At 40.6% G+C, this 23,211-nt stretch overlaps 1 protein-coding gene across 3 annotated transcripts in view; it reads left to right on the plus strand.

The window, feature by feature from the left end:
• Positions 1 to 22,714, plus strand: part of Bsph1 (binder of sperm protein homolog 1) — a 42,497-nt gene extending 19,783 nt beyond the window's left edge. Inside the window, exons 3-6 of one of the 3 annotated variants that reach the window (XR_015626567.1) lie at positions 2,206 to 2,235; positions 12,575 to 12,706; positions 19,084 to 21,326; positions 22,615 to 22,714. Coding sequence is in view for 2 of the 3 variants with exons in the window: in NM_001446954.1 (NP_001433883.1) it covers positions 2,206 to 2,235; positions 12,575 to 12,706; positions 19,084 to 19,226 (305 nt within the window). In the remaining variant the exon portion in view is untranslated. 3 annotated transcript variants of the gene reach the window in all.
• The last annotated feature ends 497 nt before the right edge of the window (positions 22,715 to 23,211 follow it).

Genomic DNA, 23,211 nt, shown 5'->3' on the forward strand with positions numbered 1-23,211 from the left:
TCTTCACTCTATTGTGTTCCTATTATTCTTAGGTTTGGTGTTTTCATTGTATCCTTAATTTCCTAGATGTTTTGGGTTAGAAGCATATTGTGCTTAGTATTTTTCTAACTATAATGTCAGTATATTCTATGGTATCTTCTATACCTGAGATTCTCCCTATCCCTATCCTTTGTATTCTGTTGGTGGTGCTTGCATCTGTAACTCCTGATCACCCTCCTAGTTTTTCCATCTCTAGTATGCTTTCCTTTGTGATTTCTTTATTGTTTATTTCCATTTTTAGATCCTCAGCTGTTTTATTCAATTTCTTCACATGTTTGATTGTGTTTTCTGTATAAGAGATTTATGTGTTTCCTCTTGAAGGGCTTCTACCTGTTTACCTGTGTTCTCCTGTATTTCTTTAAGGGAGCTATTTATGTCCTCCTTAAGGTTGTCTTATCATCTTCATGATATGGGATTTTAGATCAGAATCTTGATTTTCAGGTGAGTTGGGGTATCCAAGGCTTTCTATGGAGGGAGAATTGGGTTCTGATATTGCTAAGTGGCATTTGTTTCTGTTACTTATGTTTATGTGCTTGCCTCTCACCATCTAGTATCTCAAGTGTAAATTGCCTTCACTGTTTCTCACTAGATCCTGACCCTCCTGTGAGCTTGGTTGTGATGGATCCCTGGCTGTCAAGCTATCTCTAGGTGTTGGAGGTGGTCTGGAGTGCAGTCTCTGCCCTGGGTTGAGTTGTAGGCTAAAAGGAAAATATGTCTCTGACAGAGCAATTTAATGTGTCATTATGGATATATCAAACTGTTATTTTCTTTTCTCAAAGACTGAATACTTCAAAAAGTAACAAATCAGACTCTTTTTCTGTATCTGTTCCTAAGGTCATTTTTGGTAACATTTTTGGTAATATATTATAAAAATATTTTTCTTTAAAATTCCCTTTCTGATTGATATTTTATTTTTAATTTACTATTTTGAAAAGAGTTATTTCAGTTTTGGTTGTGCATATGTGTGTATGTCTGCCTATGGGTATGTATATATTAGTGCTGGTGCCTACTGAGGCCGAGAGAGAGCATTAGATTTTCTGGTTCAGTCTTACCTGTTCTTTGAATGTTACAAATTTTCCTTCCCTCAACCATGATATTCCTTGAGCCTCAGGGGAGGCGTATATGTCATAGATGTTTTATCTGTGGCCAAACACTCCACAGACACTTATTCTTTGCACTTTGACCAGTTGTGATTTGCAATGGGATTGGAATTTTAATTAGAACACCATTCCAACTAAAGCGAAAAACACAGGACTATATATTGTCAAAAATACTAGTTAACTTGACTAGAGAGGGAACTTCTAATATATATGATATTATGAATGAGAAATAATGTATAAGCTGATATAAAACAATAGGCTACTAGTCAACCTCGCAGAAATTACTAGAATCTGGCTTTGTGGCTCTTATAGGATAAATATATTATAAATACTTTTTCTGGATAATTAACATTAAGAAACTGATAAAAGAGGAAGTACTATTCTGTTTTACATGGATAATGAAGTCATTAAGAAATGTATAGGATAAGTAGAGAACCTACCAAAAATTTCCCAAGTGAGGGTCTGGAGGTTCAATCATTAGCAATGAAAAAGATGTAGGATTGTAGGATTTCTAAACAGTAAACTATTTCAGGAGCATAAAACTAGATCTGAAAATAGAGTATGTGTGGTATCTATGATGGTTTGAATAGGTATACTTCCCATAGACTCATGGGTTTGAATGTGGGGCCCATAGTGGGTGGCACCATTAGGAAGTGTGACATTATTGAAATAAATGTGGCCTTGCTAAAGGGAAGTGTGTCATTGTAGGGGTAGGCTTTAAAGTCTCCTATGCCAAAGCTGTACCCAGTATGATATACAGTCTTCTGCTGTTTGTGCATCATGATGTAAAATTCTCAGCTCTTTCTCCAGAACCATGTCTATTCATGCACTATCATGCTTCCTATCATGATTATAATGGACTAGACCTCTGAAACTGTAAGCCAGTCCCAATTAAGTATTTTTTTTTTTGCCGAAGAGTTGCTGTGGTCATGTGATTCTTCCTTGATACAATCTCATGCCAATACTCATTTCCTAAGACTAACACATCTGTTAATGTCATGTGCCAGAAAAGTCTGTTTTAAAGCCTATGAATGAAATCAACTTTACTTAAATATTTATTTTTCAGAGTCTATAATTAGAAATCCAGAGACAGAAGGTAAGTTAATCAGAAATTTTCATTATTAATGTATGTTTGTTATCTTTAAATTTTTTCTTTATTTTAATTCTATGTGTATGGGTGTTTTGCCTGTCTGTATGTGTGTTCACCACATGAATGCCTACTGTCAGTGGAGGCCAGAAGAAGGCACCACATTCCATGGAATTGAAGTTACAAATGGTTTTGAGAAGTGATATAGGTTCTGACAACTGAACTCAGGTCTTTTGGAAGAGCATCCAGTGCTCCTAATCACTGAGCTATCTCTTTAGTCCCTGAGTGTTCTCTTCTGATTCCATAAAAATGTGAACTCAGTGATTTTTTTCTAGTAAGTTTTTCTCTTTTTTCATAAAACACTGTATGTTTCCCTTTTAAATAGATAAAAGAGTGAAATATGCCTCCATGAATCCTTACCCAGCACTAAAAATTTATACTTTTAAATTTCTGCCATTCTAAAAGGGAATGCTAGATTTTAAAAAATCATATAAAAATCAGCCAATAATAATTTGGGATATTGCAAACAAAACAATACTTAAGGAGCAAAATATGTTGTCTTATAATCAGTTGTCTAACCATGTTATAGATGTTTCAATATAAAAAACATGGTATTGACCTAGGTTGAATCAAATAAGTAATATTTTTTTAATACTTGTGGGATTCAGGTTGTGGTAGTTTGAATAAAAATGACCCCATAGTCTCATAGGGAGTGCTACTATTAGGAGTTGTGGCCTTGCTGGAGTAGGTATGCCCTTATTGGAATCAGTCACTAGAGAACAGACTTTGAAGTCTTAGAAGCTCAAGTCATTTCAGTTTGTGCTGCATGCCGATCCAGATGTAGAATTCTCAGCTCCTTCTCCTGCACCATATCTACCTGCATGCTGCCTTACTGGATCCATGACAATAAGTGACTAAGCCTCTGAAATTGTAAACCCAAAGAAATGTTTCCTTTATAAGAGGTGCCATGTTCATGGTGTCCCTTCACAGCAATAGAAACCTGAGTCCCAGGTCCTGCCTGTTTTTTCGCAATGGTTATCACAGTTCTAATAGAGGCTTTGATCTTTAAAGTAAAGGATTCTGAGGAATAACTCAGCTTTTAAAAAAGTTACATTTAGCTTTTAGTTGTGTATGTGTTTGTGTCTGAATTTGGGTGTGCTCATGTGAGTGCAAATGCCTTTGGAGGTCAGAGGTATAGGATCTTCCCTGGAGCCTGAGTTACAGGAAATTGTGAGTTGCCACACTGGGGTGCTTAGAACTGGACATGGATGCTATGAAATAACAATATGAGCTCTTAACCACTCAGCCATCCCTTTAGCCCTGAAAGAACTCACTTAAAGATTTAAAATAGAATAATGTTTTTAAAAATATAAATCTAATACATTAAAAGGGAGTGTGATGTAATTCTATTTTATTTATTTATTTATTTATTTATTTATTTATTTATTTATTTATTTATATTATATATGTGAGTATACTGTAGCTGTCTTCAGATACACCAGAAGAGGGCATCAGATTTTATTACAGATGGTTGTGAGCCACCATGTGGTTGCTGGAATTTGAACTCAGGACCTCTGGAAGAGCAGTCACTGCTCTTAACCACTGACTCATGTCTCCAGCCCGTAATTCTATTTTAATTAAAATGTCTTATACAAAATGGTTTATAAATGTCAATTTCATATATGTAGACAATGTATTTTGATCATGTCCATTTCTAACACTCAATCCAACTTCTCACATTTCTTTCTCTCCTCCTTTCATGTCCTCTTCCTTTTTTTTTTCATTTTAACTGAGTTCAATCAGTGATGCCTGTTGGCTTAATGCTAGGCATCTCCCCACAGCTGCAGTGAGTTGATGAGAGGAATGGCCATGCCATGTCTAGAAGACAGCATGCCACAACTCTCCTTTCCATCCTTGTGTCATTACATTCTTTTCACCCCATTTATGAGATATTCCCTGAACCTTGTGTGTGTGTATGTGGGTGTTGATGTAGATGTCTCATTTAGTTCAGGCATTCTTCATTTTTGTGGTTCCGTATAAATTATTTATTTATTTGTTTGTTTTTACACTCCAGATTTTATTCCCCTTCCAGTCCACTCCCCCCAACTGTTCCACATTCCATTCCTCCTTTCTGCCTCCCCCTCCCCCAGTCTCCACAAGGATGTCTCCACCTCACCCACTCCACCAGACCTCTAAATTACCTGGGGCCTCCAGTTTCTTGAAGATTAGGTGCATCTTCTCTGACCCAGGAGTCCTCTGCTATTTATGTGTTGGAGGTCTCATCTCAGCTGGTGTATGATGCCTGGTTGGTGATCCAGTGTCTAAGAGATCTCAGGGGTCCAGGTTAATTGAGACTGCTGGTTTTCCTACAGGGTTTCCTTCCTCCTTAGCTTCCTCTGGCTTTTTGCTAATGCAACCAAAGAGGCCAGCAGCTTCTGCTCATTAACCAATGAGCATATATCTGCATCTGACTTTTTCAGCTGCTTGTTGGGTCTTTTGGAGAACAGTCATGGTAGGTCACTTTTTTTCCTTTTTTTTAATAACTTGAGTATTTCTTATTTACATTTCAAATGTTAATCCCTTTCCCGATTTCCGGGCCAACATCCCCCTAACCCCTCCACCTCCCCTTCATCATGGGTGTTCCCCTCCCAATTCTCCCCCCATTACCACCCTCCCCCAACAATCACGTTCACTGGGGGTTCAGTCTTAGCAGGACCCAGGGCTTCCCCTTCCACTGGTGATCTTACTAGGATATTCATTGCTACCTACGAGGTTAGAGTCCAGGGTCATTCCATGTATAGTCTTTAGGTAGTGGCTTAGTCCCTGGAAGCTCTGGTTGCTTGGCATTGTTGTTCATATGGGGTCTTCAGCCCCTTAAAGCTCTTCCAGTCCTTTCTCTGAATCCTTCAACAGGCGTCCTGTTCTCAGTTCAGTGGTGTGCTGCTGGCACTCGCCTCTGTATTTGCTGTATTCTGGCTGTGTCTCTCAGGAGAGATCTACATCCGGTTCCTGTCTGCCTGCACTTCTTTGCTTCATCCATCTTGTCTTATTGGGTGGCTGTATATGTATGGGCCACATGGGGGGCAGTCTCAGAATGGGTGTTCCTTCTGTCTCTGTTTTTTGTGGGTTTTTTTTTTGAGAAATAAATTTATTCAAGTCTTTTATTTATATCTTTGATTATCATTGCCTCTTTAATGTTTTTTCTCAGATTGCTCAGGTAATATAGTAAAGAACATTGTAAAAATAAAAGGGAGAATTACATATATTGTCCAACCTATAAACCTTTCATCATTATCTTTTATCCTTTTATATAAATGCATGTCAATACAGTTTTAATATCTTTTTAAAAATGCATTGTTTTAAAATGCTGTCTTCCATAAACTCAGTTTTTTATGATTTTGTCATCTTCTGTCTCTGTTTTAAAGTTTGCCTCTATTCCCTGCCAAGGGTATTCTTGTTCCCCTTTTAAAGAAGGAGTGAAGCATTCACATTTTGATCATCCTTGAGATTCATGTGTTCTGTGCATCTAGGGTAATTCAAGCATTGGTGCTAATAGCCACTTATCACTGAGTGCATACCATGTGTGTTTTTCTATGATTGGGCTACCTCACTCAGGATGATATTTTCCAGTTCCATCCACTTGCCAATGAATTTCATAGACTCATTGATTTTGATAGCTGAGTAATATTTCATTGTGTAGATGTACCACTTTTTCTGTATCCATTCCTATGTTGAAGGGCATCTGGGTTCTTTCCAGCTTCTGGCTATTATGAATAAGGCTGCTATGAACATAGTAGAGCACCTGTCTTTGTGATATGTTGGGGCATCTTTTGGGTATATGCCCAAGAGAGGTATAGCTGGGTCCTCAGGTAGTTCAATGTCTAATGTTCTGAGGAACCTCCAGACTGATTTCCAGAATGGTTGTACCAGTCTACAATCCCACCAAAAATGGAGGAGTGTTCCTTTTTCTCCATATCGTCGCCAGCATTTGCTGTCACCTCAGTTTTTGATCTTAGCAATTGTCACTGGTGTGAGGTGAAATCTCAGGGTTGTTTTGATTTGCATTTCCATTATGACTAAAGATGTTGAACATTTCTTTAGGTGTTTCTCAGCCATTAGGCATTCCTCAGCTGTGAATTCTTTGTTTAGCTCTGAACCCAATATTTAATAGGGTTATTTGTCTCCCTGTGGCCTAACTTCTTGAGTTCTTTGTATATTTTGGATATAAGGCCTCTATCTGTTGTAGGATTGGTAAAGATCTTTTCCCAATCTGTTTTTTGCCATTTTGTCTTAACAACAGTGTCCTTTGCCGTACAGAAGCTTTCCAGTTTTATGAGGTCCCATTTGTCGATTCTTGATCTTAGAGCATAAGTCATTGGTGTTTTGTTCAGGAAATTTTCTCCAGTGCCCATGTGTTTGAGATGCTTCCCCACTTTTTCTTCTATTAGTTTGAGTGTATCTGGTTCAATGTGGAGGCCCTTGATCCACTTGGACTTAAGCTTTGTACTGGGTGATAAGCATGGATCAATCTGCATTGTTCTACATGTTGACCTCCAGTTGAACCAGCACCATTTGCTGAAAATGCTATCTTTTTTCCATTGGATGGTTTTGGCACCTTTGTAAAAAATCAAGTGACCATAGGTATGTAGGTTCATTTCTGGGTCTTCAATTCTATTCCATTGCTCTATCTGTCTGCCTCTGTACCAATACCATGCAGTTTTTATCACTATTGCTCTGTAATACAGCTTGAGTTCAGGGATAGTGATTCCCCCGGAAGTCCTTTTATTGTTGAGGATAGTTTTACCTATCCCGTTTTTTTTTTTTAATTCCACATGAATTTCCAAATTGATCTATCTCTGAAGAACTGAATTGGTATTTTGGTGGGGATTGCATTGAATCTGTAGATCGCTTTTGGTAAAATGGCCATTTTTACTGTATTAATCCTGCCAATCCATGAGCATGGGAGATCTTTCCATCTTCTGAGGTCTTCTTCAATTTCTTCCTTCAGAGGCTTGAAGTTCTTATTGTACAGATCGTTTACTTTCTTGGTTAAAGTCACACCAAGGTACTTTATATTATTTGGGACTATTATGAAGGGTGATGTTTCCCTAATTTCTTTCTCGGCTTGTTTCTCTTTTGTGTAGAGGAAGGCTATTGATTTATTTGAGTTAATTTTATACCCAGCCACTTTGCTGAAGTTGTTTATCAGCTTTAGTAGTTCTCTGGTGGAACTTTTGGGATCACTTAAATATACTATCATATCATCTGCAAATAGTGATATTTTGACTTCTTCGTTTGCAGTCTGTGTCCCCTTGATCTCCGTTGGTTGTCTGATTGCTCTGGCTAGAACTTCAAGAACTATATTGAATAAGTAGGGAGAGAGTGGGCAGCCTTGTTTCATCCTTTATTTTAGTGGGATTGCTTCAACTTTCTCTCCATTTAGTTTCATGTTAGCTACTGGTTTACTGTATATGGATTTTACTGTGTTTAGGTATGGGCCTTGAATTCCTGTTCTTTCCAGGACTTTTATCATGAAGGGGTGTTGAATTTTGTCAAATGCTTTCTCAGCATCTAATGAAATGATCATGTGGTTTTTATCTTTCAGTTTGTTTATACAGTGGATCACGTTGATGGTTTTCCATATATTAAGCCATCCCTGCATGCCTGGGATGAAGCCTACTTGGTCATGGTGGATGATTGTTTTGATGTGCTCTTGAATTCGGTTTGCCAGAATTTTATTGAGTATTTTTGCGTCGATATTCATAAGGGAAATTGGTCTGAAGTTCTCTTTCTTTGTTGGGTCTTTGTGTGGTTTAGGTATAAGAGAAATTGTGGCTTCATAGAACGAATTCGGTAGTGCTCCATCTGTTTCAATTTTGTGAAATAGTTTGGATAGTATTGGTATGAGGTCTTCTATGAGGGTCTGATAGAATTCTGCACTAAACCCATCTGGACCTGGGCTCTTTTTGGTTGGGAGACCTTTAATGACTACTTCTATTTCTTCAGGAGTTATGGGGTTGTTTAAATGGTTTATCTGTTCCTGATTTAACTTCGGTACCTGGTATCTGTCTAGGAAATTGTCCATTTCCTGCAGATTTTCAAGTTTTGTTGAATATAGGCTTTTATAGTAAGATCTGCTGATTTTTGGAATTTCCTCTGATTTTGTAGTTATGTCTCCCTTTTCATTTCTGATTTTGTTAATTTGGACACACTCTCTGTGTCCTCTCATTCGTCTGGCTAAGGGTTTATCTATCTTGTTGATTTTCTCAAAGAACCAACTCTTGGTTCTGTTGATTCTTTCTATGGTCCTTTTTTTTCTATTTGGTTGATTTCAGCTCTGAGTTTGACTATTTCCTGCCTTTTACTCCTCCTGGGTGTATTTGCTTCTCTTTGTTCAGAGCTTTTAGGTGTGCTGTCAAACTGCTGATATATGCTCTCTCCTGTTTATCTCTGCAGGCACTCAGAGCTATGAGTTTTCCTCTTAGCACAGCTTTCACTGTGTCCCATAAGTTTGGGTATGTTGTACCTTCATTTTCCTTAAATTCTAAGAAATCTTTAATTTCTTTCTTTATTTCTTCCTTGACCAGGTTATCGTTGAGTAGAGCATTGTTCAACTTCCACGTATATGTGGGCGTTCTTCCCTTATTGTTATTGAAGACCAGCTTTATCCCAAGGTGGTATGATATCACCCATGGGATTATTTCTATCTTCCTGTATCTGTTGAGACCCGTTTTTTGACCAATTATATTGTCAATTTTGGAGAAAGTACCATGAGGAGCTGAGAAGAATGTATATCCTTTTGCTTTAGGATAGAATGTTTTATAAATATCTGTTAAGTCCATTTGGTTCATGACTTCTCTTAGACTGTCTATCTGTTTAATTTCTGTTTCCATGACCTGTCCATTGATGAGAGTGGGGTGTTGAAATTTCCTACTATTATTGTATGAGGTGCAATGTGTGTTTTGAACTTTAGTAAGGTTTCTTTTACGTATGTATGTGCCCTCGTTTTTGGAACATAGATATGTAGGATTGAGAGTTCATCTTGGTGGATTTTCCTTTGATGAACATGAAGTGTCTTTCCTTATCTTTTTTGATGACTTTTAGTTGAAAATTGATTTTATTCGATATTAGAATGGCTACTCCAGCTTGCTTCTTCAGACCATTTGCTTGGGAAGTTGTTTGCCAGCCTTTCATTCTAAGGTAGTGTCTGTCTTTGTCTTTGAGGTATATTTCCTGTAGGAAGCAGAATGCAGGGTCCTCATTGCATATCCAGTTTGTTAATCTATGTCTTTTTATTGGGGAGTTGAGACCACTGATGTTGAGAGATATTAAGTAATAGTGATTATTGCTTCATGTTATATTCATATTTGGATGTGAGGTTATGTTTGTGTGCTTTTCTTCTCTTTGTTTTGTTGCCAAGGTGATTAGTTTCTTGCTTTTTCTAGGGTGTAGCTTCTCTACTTATGTTGGGCTTTACCATTTATTATCTTTTGTAGCACTGGATTTGTAGGAAGATATTGTGAAAATATGGTTTTGTCATGGAATATCTTGGTTTTTCCACCTATGTTAATTGAGAGTTTTGCAGGATACACTAACCTGGGCTGTAATTTGGGTTCTCTTAGTGTCTGTGTGACATCTGTCCAGGATTTCTGGCTTTCATAGTCTCTGGCGAAAAGTCTGGTCTGATTCTGATAGGTCTGCCTTTATATGTTACTTGACCTTTTTCCCTTACTCCTTTTAATATTCTTTCTTTATTTTGTGCATTTGGTGTTTTGACTATTATGTGACGGGTGGAGTTTCTTTTCTGGTCCAATCTATTTGGAATTCTTTAGGCTTCTTGTGTGCTTATGGGCATCTCTTTTTTAACGTTAGGGTAGTTTTCTTCTATGATTTTGTTGAAGATATTTACTGGTCCTTTGAGCTGGGAGTCTTCACTCTCTTCTATACGTATTATCCTTAGGTTTGATCTTCTCATTGAGTCCTGAATTTCCTGTATGTTTTGGACCAGTAGCTTTTTCCTTTTTGAATTATCTTTGACAGTTGTGTCGATGATTTTTATGGAATCTTCTGCTCCTGAGATTCTCTCTTCTATCTCTTGTATTCTGTTGGTGATGCTTGTATCTACAGCTCCTTGTCTCTTCCTTTGGTTTTCTATATCCAGGGTTGTTTCACTGTATTCTTTCTTGATTGCTTCTATTTCCATTTTTAATTCCTTCAACTGTTTGATTGTGTTTTCCTGGAATTCTTTCAGGGATTTTTGTGGTTACTCTCTATAGGCTTCTACTTGTTTATTTATGTTTTCCTGCGTCTCTCTAAGGGAGTTCTTCATGTCTTTCTTGAAGTCCTCCAGCATCATGATCAAATATGATTTTGAATCTAGATCTTGATTTTCTGGTGTGTTTGGATAGGCAGTGTTTGCTTTGGTGAGAGAATTGGGTTCTGATGATGTCATGTAGTCGTGGTTTCTGTTGCTTGGGTTCCTGAGCTTGCCTCTCACCATCAGATCATCTCTCGTGTTACTTTGTTCTTCTATTCCTGACAGTTCCTAAACTGTTCTATATGCCTGTGTGTCAGGAGTGCTTTAGACCTGTTTTCCTGTTTTCTTTCAGCCAGTTATGGGAACAGAATGTTCTGCTTTTGGCGTGTAGTTTTTCCTATCTACAGGTCTTCAGCTGTTCCTGTGGGCCTGTGTCCTGAGTTCACCAGGCAGGTCACTTTGAGCTGAAAAGTTGATCTTACCTGTGGTCGGGAGGCTCAAGTTTGCTCATGGGGTATTGCTTATGAGTTTTCCGCGAGGGCAGCCACAAGGAGGAACTGCACCGCCCTTTCCGGGAACCCCCGTGCACCAGGGTCCCAGATGGTGTTTGGTGTTTTCCTCTGGCATAAGAAATGTGGATAGAGTGTAGTCTTTTCTGGCTTCCCAGGCATGTCTCCCTCTCTGAAGGTTTAGCTCTCCCTCCCATGGGATATGGGTGCAGAGAACTTTTGATCCGGTCGGTCCCTTCAGGTTTCTGTGGTGCCTCCTGGCCCAGGGCACCTGCAGCTTCAGTGGCCTTATCTACCAGATCCCAGAGGACACATACAGTTTCCTCTCAGGCCAGGGATGTGGGCAGGGGTGGGCAGTGTTGGTGGTCTCTTCCGCTCTGCAGGCTCAGGAGTGCCCAGCTGTCCGGGCAGTGACCTCTCTCTCCCAAGGTGTTTCAGAGCAGTGAGCTGCCGACGGGGATCAGCGAGGTTGGGAATCCAGGTAAAAACCGGAAGTGTCCGGTCCTAGAAGAAGTTTGCCTCTGTGTGTCCTGAGGTCACCATTCAGGCCGCTTGGAGCAGAAAATTTGGTCTTACCTGTGGTCCCGAGGCTCAAGTTTGCTCGTGGGGTGTTGCTTATGAGCTCTCCGAGAGGGCAGCAACCAGGAGGACCTGCGCTGCCCTTTCCGGGTGCCCCCGTACACCAGGGTCCCAGATGGGGTTTGGTCTTTTTCTCTGGAGTCAGAAATGTGGGCAGAGTGTAGTCTCTTCTGGCTCCCCAGGTGTGTCTGCCTCTCTGAAGGTTTATCTCTCCCTCCCACGGGATTTGCATGCAGAGAACTGTTGATCCGGTTGGTCCCTTCAGGTTCCAGCGGTGTCTCAGGCGCAGGGGACCTAATGCTCCAGTGCCCTTATCTGCTGGATCCCAAAGGACATATACAGTTTCCTCTTGGGCCAGCGATGTTGGCAGGGGTGGGCAGTGTTGGTGGTCTCTTCTGCTCTGCAGTCTCAGGAGTCCGCACCTATCCGGGCGGTGAACTTTCTTGGTAGGTCACTTTTTATGAATGCACCATAACTTCAGTAATGGTGTCTGGTCTTGGGGTCTTCCCTTGAGCTGGAACCCACTTTGGACTTAGCACTGAACATTCTGTTCAGTAGGCTCTTCTCCATTTCCATCCTTGCATTTCTTTCAAACAGGAAGAACTATGGATCAGAGTTTTGACTGTGGGATAGCAACCCCATCCCTCACTTGATGCCCTGACTTTCTGCTGGAGGTGGGTTCAATAAGTTCCCTCTCCTCACTGTAAGGCATTTCATCTAAGGTACCCCTCTTTGAGTTCTGAGAGTCTCTCACTTCCCAGGTCTCTGTTACATTCTAGAGGGTCCTCTCAACTTCCTTCCTTCTGAGTTCTCCTGTTTCCATTCCTTCGTCTGGTGTTCACGGTTTCAGTCTTTTTCCCCTACCTAATACCAGATCGTGTTCTCTTATCGCCCCACCCCATTCCCTTTCCCTCCCCTCTATCTCTCTTCCTCCCTCCCTCCCTCTAAAAACCACTCTACTAACACACTTAGGGAAAGATAAAGCATTTTTGTTTTCTTTCAGATGGCGTATGTGTCTTTCCATTCTGGTATAGAAGTGAAATATTCTATGACTGTGTCACTTTCAATGTGAAACACAAGTGGTGTTCATTGAACAAGACTTTTCAAGGTTACTGGAAGTACTGTGCTCTTTCAGGTAAGTGCTTGATTCACAGATGGGAGGGTCATCCCTTGTCTTGGGGATCATTTGTTGTGATAGACAAGAACACAAAATCCAGAGCAAATTCTGTTGTGAAAATAAGAGTCACACAACTTCTTTGTTGCTGTTCAGTGAGTCCAAATGCTGTGTGGGTGTATACCTGTGAGTGTGCAGAGGCCAGAGGTCAATGCCATGTTTCTCTTTCTATTACTCTTTAACTTTTTATTATTATTTATATTTTGAGACAGGGTCTCTCATTAAACTTTGTAGTTGCTGATTTGTTGAAACTATCTGTTCAGCAAGGGCAGGGGATTTTCTCTCTCTACCCTTCCTCGGAAATTGGAGGCATGTAATTCTATACCTGAATTTTTATTTGGGTCCAAGGTAAGTTGCACAGTGAGGACTTTAGATACTGAACTGTCTTCCAATTCCCCAAGATGTGTATTTCTGACAACATCAAAAATCACACGGAATTAAAGATATTGTAGAGGTGTTTTTTCTCCATCTTTATTAAATTGGGCATTTCTTTTTTTTCCATCTTTATTAACTTGAGCATTTCTACTTACATTTCGATTGTTATTCCCCTTTCCGGTTTCCGGGCCAACATCACTCTCACCCCTCCCACTCCGCTTTAATATGGGTGTTCCCCTCCCCATGCTCCTCCCATTAACGTCTTCCCCCCAACAACCCCTTTTACTGGGGGTTCAGTCTTGGCAGGACCAAGGGCTTCCCCTTCCACTGATGGCCTTACTAGGCTATTCATTGCTACCTATGCAGGTACAGCCCAGGGTCAGTCCATGTATAGTCTTTGGGCAGTGGCTTAGTTCCTGGAAGCTCTGGTTGCTTGGCATTGTTGTTTATATGGGGACTCAAGACACTTCAAGCTCTTTCAGTCTTTTCTCTGATTCCTTGAATGGGGGTTCCATTCTCAGTTCAGTGGTTTGCTGCTGGCATTCGCCTATGAATTTGCCATATTCTGGCTGTGTATCTTGGGAGAGATCTACATCCGGTTCCTGTCATCCTGGACTTCCTTGCTTCATCCATCTTATCTAGTTTGGTGGCCTGTATATATATGGGCCACATGTGGGGCAGGCTCTGAATGGGCATTCCTTCAGCCTATGTTCTAAACTTTGCCTCCCTATTCCCTCCAAAGGCTATTCTTGTTCCCCTTTTAAAGAAGGAGTGAAGCATTTGCATTTGGACCACCCCTCTTGAGTTTCATGTATTCGGTGCATCTAGGACAATTGAAGCATTCGGGCTAATAGCCATTTATCAATGAGTGCATACCATGTGTGTTTTTCTGTGATTGGGTTACCTCACTCAGGATGATATTTTCCAGTTCCATCCATTTGCCTATGAATTTCATAAAGTCATAGTTTTTGATAGCTGAGTAATATTCCATTGTGTAGATGTATCACAATTTCTGTATCCATTCCTCTGTTGAAGTGCATCTGGGTTCTTTACAGCTTCTGGCTATTATAAATAAGGCTGCTATGAACATAGTAGAGCATGTGTCTTTGTTATATGTTGGGGCATCTTTTGGGTATATGCCCTAGAGAGGTATAGCTGGGTCCTCAGGTAGTTCAATGTCCAATTTTCTGAGGAACCTCCAGACTGATTTCCAGAATGGTTGTACCAGTCTGTAATCTCACCAACAACGGAGGAGTGTGCCTCTTTCTCCACATCCTTGCCAGCATATGCTGTCACCTCAGTTTTTGATCTTAGCCATTCTCACTGGTGTGAGGTGAAATCTCAGGGTTGTTTTGAGTTGCATTTTCCTTATGACTAAAGATGTTGAACATTTCTTTAGGTGTTTCTCAGCCATTAGGCATTCCTCAGCTGTGAATACTTTGTTTAGCTCTGAACCCCATTTTTTAATGCAGTCTAACTTCTTGAGTTCTTTGTATATTTTGGATATAAGGCCTCTATCTGTTGTAGGATTGGTAAAGATCTTTTCCCAATCTGTTTTTTGCCATTTTGTCTTAACAACAGTGTCCTTTGCCTTACAGAAGCTTTGCAGTTTTATGAGGTCCCATTTGTCGATTCTTGATCTTAGACCATAAGTCATTGGTGTTTTGTTCAGGAAATTTTCTCCAGTGCCCATGTATTTGAGATGCCTCCCCACTTTTTCTTCTATTAGTTTGAGTGTATCTGGTTCAATGTGGAGGTCCTTGATCCACTTGGACTTAAGCTTTTTACTGGGTGATAAGCATGGATCGATCTGCATTCTTCTACATGTTGACCTCCAGTTGAACCAGCACCATTTGCTGAAAATGCTATCTTTTTTCCATTGGATGGTTTTGGCACCTTTGTAAAAAATCAAGTGACCATAGGTATGTAGGTCCATTTCTGTGTCTTCAATTCTATTCCATTGCTCTATCTGTCTGTCTCTGTACCAATACCATGCAGTTTTTATCACTATTGCTCTGTAATACTGCTTGAGTTCAGGGATAGTGATTCCCCCGGAAGTCCTTTTATTGTTGAGGATAGTTTTACCTATCCCGTTTTTTTTTTTTTATTCCAGATTAATTTCCAAATTGCTCTATCTCTGAAGAACTGGATTGGTATTTTGGTGGGGATTGGATTGAATGTGTAGATCGCTTTTGATAAATGGCCATTTTTACTAATATTAATCCTGCCAATCCATGAGCATGGGAGATCTTTCCATCTTCTGAGATCTTCTTCAATTTCTTCCTTCAGAGGCTTGAAGTTCTTATCATACAGACTTTTCACTCACTTGCTTAAAATCACACCGAGGTAATTTATATTATTTGGGACTATTATGAAGGGTGTCATTTCCCTAATTACTTTCTAGCTCTGTTTCTCTTTTATGTAGAGGAAGGCTATTGATTTATTTGAATTAATTTTATACCCATGCATTTTGTTGAAGGTGTTTATCAGGTTTAGTAGTTCTTGTGTGGATCACTTAAATATACTATCATATCATCTGCAAATAGTGATATTTTGACTTCTTCTTTTCCAATCTGTATCCCCTTGATCTCCTTTTGTTTTCTGTTTCTCAGGCTAGAAATTCAAGAACTACATTGAGTAATCAGGGAGAGAGTGAGCAGTCTTGTCCAGTCCCCGATTATAGTGGGATTGCTTCAAATTTCTCTCCATTTAGTTTCATGTTAGCTACTGGTTTGCTGTATATGGATTTTACTGTGTTTAGGTATGGGCCTTGAATTCCTGTTCTTTCCAGGACTTTTATCATGAAGGGGTGTTGAATTTTGTCAAATGTTTTCTCAGCATCTAATGAAATGATCATGTGGTTTTTATCTTTCAATTTGTTTATATAATGGATTAAGTTGATGGTTTTCCATATATTAAGCCATCCCTTCATGCCTGGGATGAAGCCTACTTGATCATGGTGGATGATTGTTTTGATGTGCTCTTGGATTCGATTTGCCAGAATTTTATTGAGTATTTTTGCGTCGGTATTCATAAGGGAAATTGGTCTGAAGTTCTCTTTCTTTGTTGGGTCTTTGTGTGGTTTAGGTATAAGAGAAATTGTGGCTTCATAGAAGGAATTCGGTAGTGCTCCATCTGTTTCAATTTTGTGGAATAGTTTGGATAGTATTGGTATGAGGTCTTCTATGAAGGTCTGATAGAATTCTGCACTGAACCCATCTGGATCAGGCCTCTTTTTGGTTGGGAGACCTTTAATGACTACTTCTATTTCTTCAGGAGTTATGGGGTTGTTTAAATGGTTTATCTGTTCCTGATTTAAGTTCAGTACCTGTTATCCATCTAGGAAATTGTCCATTTCCTGCAGATTTTCAAGTTTTGTTGAATATAGGCTTTTGTAGTTGATGAATTTTTGAATTTCCTCTGATTCTGTAGTTATGTCTCCCTTTTCATTTCTGATTTTGTTAATTTGGACACACTCTCTGTGTCCTCTGGTTAGTCTGGATAAGGGTTTTTCTATCTTGTTGATTTTCTTAAGAACCAGCTTTCTGTTCTGTTGATTCTTTGTACAGTCCTTTTTGTTTCTACTTGGTTGATTTCAGCTCAGAATTTTATTATTTCCTGCCTTCCCTTCCTTCTTCCCTTCCCTTCCTTCCCTTTGCTTCTTTTTGTTCTAGAGCTTTTAGGTGTGCTGTCAAGCTGCTGATATATGCTCTCTCCTGTTTCTCTCTGCAGGCACTCAGAGCTATGAGTTGTCCTCTTAGCACAGCTTTCACTGTGTCCCATAAGTTTGGGTATGTTGTACCTTCATTTTCATCAAATTCTAAGAAGTTTTTAATTTCTTTTTTATTTCTCCCTTGCCTAGGTTATCATTGAGTAGAGTATTATTAAACTTCCATGTCTATGTGGAAGTTTTTCCCTTATTTTTATTGAAGACCAGCTTTAACCCGTGGTGGTCTGATAGGACACATGGGATTACTTCTATCTTTCTATAACTGTTGAGGCATATTTTATGACTGATTATATGGTCAATTTTGAAGAAAGTACCAGAAGAGGTGAGAAGGTATATCCTCTTGTTTTAGGATGGAATGTTCTATCAATATCTGTTAAGTCCATTTGGTTCATGACTTCTCTTAATCTGTGTATGTCTCTGTTTAATTTCTGTTTCCATGATCTGTTGATTGATGAGAGAGGGGTGCTGAAATCTCCTACTATTATTGTGTGAGGTGCAATGTGTGCTTGTGCTTTAGTAAGGTTTCTTTTATATATGTAGGTGACCTTGTATTTGGGGCATAGATATTTAGGATTGAGAGTTCATCCTGGTGGATTTTTCTTCCGATGAATGTGAAATGTCCTTCCTTATCGTTTTTGATGACTTTTGGTTGAAAATTGATTTTATTCCATATTAGAATGTCTACTATAGCTTGTTCATTCAGACCATGTGCTTGGAAAGTCGTTTTCCAGCTGTTTACTGTGAGGTAGTGTCTGTCTTTTCTCTGAGGTTTGTTTCCTGTAGGCAGCAGAATGCTGAGTCCTCATTGTGTATCCAGTTTGTTAATCTATGTCTTTTTATTGGGGAATCAAGACCACTGATATTGAGAGATATTAAGGAATAGTGATTGTTGCTTCCTGTTATATTTGTGTTTGAATGTGAGGTTATGATTGTGTGCTTGTCTTCTCTTTGCTTTGTTTCAAGAAAGTTACTTTCTTGCTTTTTCTAGGGTGTATCTTGCCTCCTTATGTTGGACTTTACCATTTATTATCCTTTGTAGGGCTGGATTTGTAGAAAGATATTGTGTTAATTTGGTTTTTCATGGAATATCTTGGTTTATCCATCTATGTTAATTGAGAGTTTTGCTGGATACAGTAACCTGGGCTGGCCTTTGTGTTCTCTTAGGGTCTGTATGACATCTTTCCAGCGTCTTCTGGCTTTCATAATCTCTGGTGAGAAGTCTGGTGTAATTCTGATAGGTCTGCCTTTCTATGTTACCCATGAAAGCAGCAACCAGAAGTACCTTCCCCACCTTTTCTCTGAACCCTGTGTACAGGTGGCCCAGATGTTGCTAAGCATTTTCCTTTAGAGTCAGAAATGTGGGCAGAGAGTAGTCTCTTCTCCTTCTCAAGTGTGTCTGCCTCTCTGAAGGTTTAGCTCTCCCTCCCACAGGATTTGGGTGCTGGGAGTTCTTTGATCGGGTCCCTTCAGATCCGGGCGAGGTCTGGACTGCAGGGGACCTGCAGCTTGAGTGCCCCTATCTTCCTGTTCCCAGAGGCCCTATACAGTTTCTTCTTGGGCCAAGGATGTGGGCAAGGGTGGGCAGTACTGGCGGTCTCTCCTGCCCTGCAGTCTCAGGAGTACCCACCTGTCTGGGCAATGAGCTCTCTCTCCCATGGGAGCTGTTTTCGGGGATCAGCGAGTTTTAGGCTCCTGCTAGAAACTAGAAGTGTCTGGTCCCAGAAGAATTTTGCCTTTGTATGTCCTGAGTCCAACAGGCAGGTCACTTGGAGCAGAAAAGTTGGTCTTACCTTTGGTCCCAGGCCTGAAGCTGCTCCTCAGCAGTGGGTTTCAGCTCTCTGTGAGGGCAGCAACCAGGAGGTCCTGCCCTGCCTTTTCTTGGGACCCTGTGCACAGGGCGCCCAGATAGTGCTAGGCATTTTCCTCTAGAGTCAGAAATGTGGGCAGAGTAGTGGCCTCTGGCTTCTCAGGCATGTCTGCCCCTTTGAAGGTATAGCTTCCTAGAGGTGTTTTTGATTCCATCATCTTGGTAAGAGAACTCCTAGTAGAATATCAAGGAGAAATTAATTACAACGTAGTTGCAATCACATTTTCAGAAGCTACATGGAAGGACAGATTATGCAGAAGTGTGTGTGTGTGTGTGTGTGTGTGTGTGTGTGTGTGTGTGTGTGTGTATGTGTGTGTACTGCAAAGAAGAAAGTATTCCACTTCTCACTGCCTCTTCCTTTTACAGACTATGCTCCATGTGCCTTTCCTTTCTGGTACAGACGTATGATCTACTGGGATTGCACAAAGGATGGGGACATGTTTGGAAAAAAGTGGTGTTCACTCACCCCAAATTTCAACAAAGACCATGTTTGGAAATATTGTATATAGTGGTGAGATTTACTGGAAGATGATGATGTCATCAATGCATTAATTGTTTGGAGGAAAAGGAAGAAAAATACTAATTCTTCTTAGAAAGGACTTTCTATCCTTTCTTTTGGTCAAGAGTGGAAGAGATTGAATCTTTATTGCAAGTTTTTGTTTACATTTAATAGTTCTTTTTCTGGGCTTCAAGTTGAAGATGCTCTGACTAGAGATGACTTAGGGTATAGATGATGGAATGTGGGATTTTAAGATGGAGAGTTATTATTCAGCCTCTACTTTCTATTTGCTATGTTTATAAAATTAAAACATTAAAAATAATATCAGGGTAAAAGGGGCCTGCCAATGTAGTCTTTGGTAAGTTGTCATAGTCACACTACTCAATTGGACACATTGATTATAGGGGACATGATGCATGTTTGGGGACAAAGTGAGTATGGGAAATCTCCATAAATTCTTCTTGTTTTTGCTTTGAAGAGGAAAGTGGTACAGTTAAGTCAATTAGAATTTCATTGTGAACAAAGGCCAAATTTTGAGAACAAAGTTCTTCCCCAGCTCTGTGTCCACTTTGTTTTGTATCTGAACCAAGCCAAATCATGCTCAGCCCTTTCTGCTTCTAACACCATTTGTACCTGACAGTGAAGAATACATAGCAAATGCTTCACATTTTTACCCAAAAGGGAACAGCTGACCCCTAAATCCATTCTAATAGAAGGAAAGTGTTTTGCCATGGAAATACCACAGCAACACAATGCAACTTTCAAGCACTCTACTGGGAAGCAAAATCTTTCTAAATTGTCCAATAGGTGAAGTCAACTGAGCAGAATTCAAAGATGGATTTCAAAGATAATATACTGAGGAATTTTCAACACTAGAGAGTAGGAGCTGAATCTAGCACTGTGCAAATTAGTGGGCATTATAACTGTCTCCTACTTCATCCAGTACATAAAGAAGCCTATGCAAACCTCAACTACTGTAGGATTGTTGCTATATGTAACAAGATAGTTGACATAAATTCAGTGAGCTTGTCAGCATGATCACATGACACTTGGTTGGGTGGAGGATTGACAGGATGCCAGAAGTACCCTGTTGAGTAGTCCCTACCTTAGAACCCAGGTAGCAATCTTTATGCATATCTAGGCCTTGGCTTTCCTTGGCTGCTAGGTATGTTTATCTGACATCAGCACCCACTTGGTTCCTGAAAGGAGAAAGCTAATAATATGTGTACTAGTGATCTTTGTCTGTGTCCTTTCTTATCTAGGAAGCAGAGGCAGTGGTTCCTGAAAGCTGTCTGAAAAAGTGTCTGTTCTAGAGCTGGACATTAGAGTTAATGCAAGAATACAATAGAAACTGGAAGTCTAGGTCTCCATTCCCAAGCTTTTTGTGCCTTAAAATGGTTTGCACTGAGCCTCCTCACTCAGTGTCTGCATTTTGCAATGTTTATAACATTTCAGAAAAAGATGGTGTCTTGGTATATAAGCAAGGTTTGCCTTAAACTGGTGAGTTCCTACCATAGCCTTCCAAGTGCTGGGATTACAGTGCCTCACCATCATGCCTGCTGCAATACTGACGCATTCGAAAATCACAATGTAGAGACTACTGAGTTGTCTCAGTTTGTAAAATTGCTTGCCACCAAGCCTAATGATCTGAGTTCAATTCCTAGAATCTATATAGTAGAAGGGGAGAACAGGCTCTTGCAAGTTGTCCTCTGACCTCTTCTTCCTTCCACACAATTAAAGATAAATAAATGCAACTAAAAATTAGACATTCCTGGCAACGGATAAAGAGACACCTTTTTGTCCTGTTGTTCTTAATTCAGTCAGGGGCATAGAAGATAGCAACCCTTTGTTCAGCCTAGCCTGATGCCTGGCTTGGTGGCCAAATCTGTCTTACCCCTAGGACTCATAAAAATCAAATCAAATCAAATCCAAACAGTACACTGTTGGAAGAGGAAGACAAAGAGAGAACTGCAAGCCACTATTTCACCCATAGTCCTGCTCTCCAGTGCATGGCTCAGGTTGACTACCATGCCTTGTAGCACAGATGGAAGATGTCACCCAGAGACCTGCCAGCTGTGTGACCAGCCTGCAGCAGGAGCCATCATAATGTGTGAGTATCAGATGATCAGATAGGAGAGAAAGAGAAGTGAAGCAGCTTGAGTATTATGAAGAGGGATGGAACTGGGGACCCCAGGGTGGAGAGGAGAAGCCTTTGAGTGGCCAACTCTGCCACCCGAGGCCATGGTGTGGTCCTAGTCTGAGTTGATCCTGAGGGTCATGACTGATTCTATGGCCATGTGGCAGGGTTGATAAGATGTCCATGGCTCATATTACCACTAGAGAAAATGGCGATATCCCTGGTTCTGACAGTTGTTGGGGACCAAGTCAGTGTCTGCAGGCTGTGCATAATTGGCCTTGCCCATCTCTGGATTTGGCACTCTGAAAAGCTAGCCCAATCTCTCACCTTCAGCATCACTCAGAAGAACAGGCCCTGCACCTCACTTCAGGCAGCATAGTAGACTGGCCCTGGTGGTAGGTGACATAGTCCCAAGGGTGTGAGTGTGGGGGAGATGACCCTACCATATTGCCATGTAGTGGCAGAGATATGGAGGTGATGCCACCCTGTTGCCACCTTTTGTAGCCCAGAAAGCTGCCTACAGGGTCTTGAGCTAAGGAGAACTAGCCCTGCCTCTCACCAGCTGCAGCACTAAGGGAAATGGGCCCTGCACCTTTCCTGGACAGATCAGCAGAGCTGTCCTGGTGGCAGGGACACAGGTGAGCCAGCCCTGAGGGTAAGAGCTTGAGAGAGTTGGCCATACACTGATTCTGGCATGAGGTAGCATGGGTGAGGGAATTATGTCTTTCCCACTAACTCCTCACCACCCATGACAGTCAAAAGATCTGGCCCTGGGTCATGAGTGTGAGAGAGCTGTTCCTTGCCAGATACAGCACTCAGGACCTGCACCTCACCTGAGCAGCACCGTAAAGCTGGTCCTAGGTGGTGTGGGTATATGTGAACCTCAGGACTGAGGGTATGAGAGTGGGAATGTTGGCCAAGCCCCTTACAGAATATAGCATTTGGGGTAGTGGGTTTTGTACCTTGACTGGGCAGTCCAGTGTAGCTGACTCTGGAGGCATGGGTGTGAGTGAGCCAACCCCATGGGCATGAGAGCAGAAGAGCTGATCCTGCCACCTGCTAATGGTAGGTATCACTGGGTAGCCTAGCTAGAGAAATGCTATAAAGATAGCCCTGATAATGTGGAAAAGGGAGAGATTGTGGGCTGACTAGCTCAGCTATCACCCAGGTCCAGATCTAGGCCTCTGACTTGGCCCACCCCCAAACTTATCATCTGTAAATGGTTGGGGTATGTGAAGGTGCCATTCCTCCTGTTCCAAAGCTGCAGGATCTCAATGACACAGGACAACAACAGGATAACTGGGAGGAGTCATGAAGATCCAATATTGATGCTTTCACTGAAGCCAGAGAGCTTGAATCAAGTAAGTCATAGCAATAAACATTTGTAACTGAAGATGTGTGGACAAAATAGTATTTTGTGGGACACACTGTGACACATTACAGTTTCCAGGATGAGATGTTTTCTATGCTTTATTTTTGTTGTTTACGTATGTTTTATTTTGGAGCAGCGGTTGCAAAGGTAAAGAATAGAAATGAGGGTGCAGGGAGATGAACAGAACTGGGCTGCATAATGCAAAACTCTCAAAGAATCAACAAAAAGTTAAATAATGATTTTCATAGTGATTTTACAAGTTTTCACTCCCGTCATCAATGGAGGAGTGTTCTCCTTGCTTCACATCCTCAATGGTATTGCTGTCTCTTGAGTCTTTTATTTCAGCCATTCTGATAGGTGTAAAATGGAACACCAGAGTTGTTTTGATTTGCATTTCCCTTATGACTAAGGACTTTGAATATTTGGGGATTTTTCTGTTGGAAATTCTTTGTTTAGTTCCAGACACCATTTTCAAATTCGTTTATT

Source organism: Rattus norvegicus, chromosome 1 (genome assembly GCF_021556685.1).
Source record: "Rattus norvegicus strain SHRSP/BbbUtx chromosome 1, alternate assembly SHRSP_T2T, whole genome shotgun sequence".
Lineage (NCBI taxonomy): Eukaryota > Metazoa > Chordata > Mammalia > Rodentia > Muridae > Rattus > Rattus norvegicus.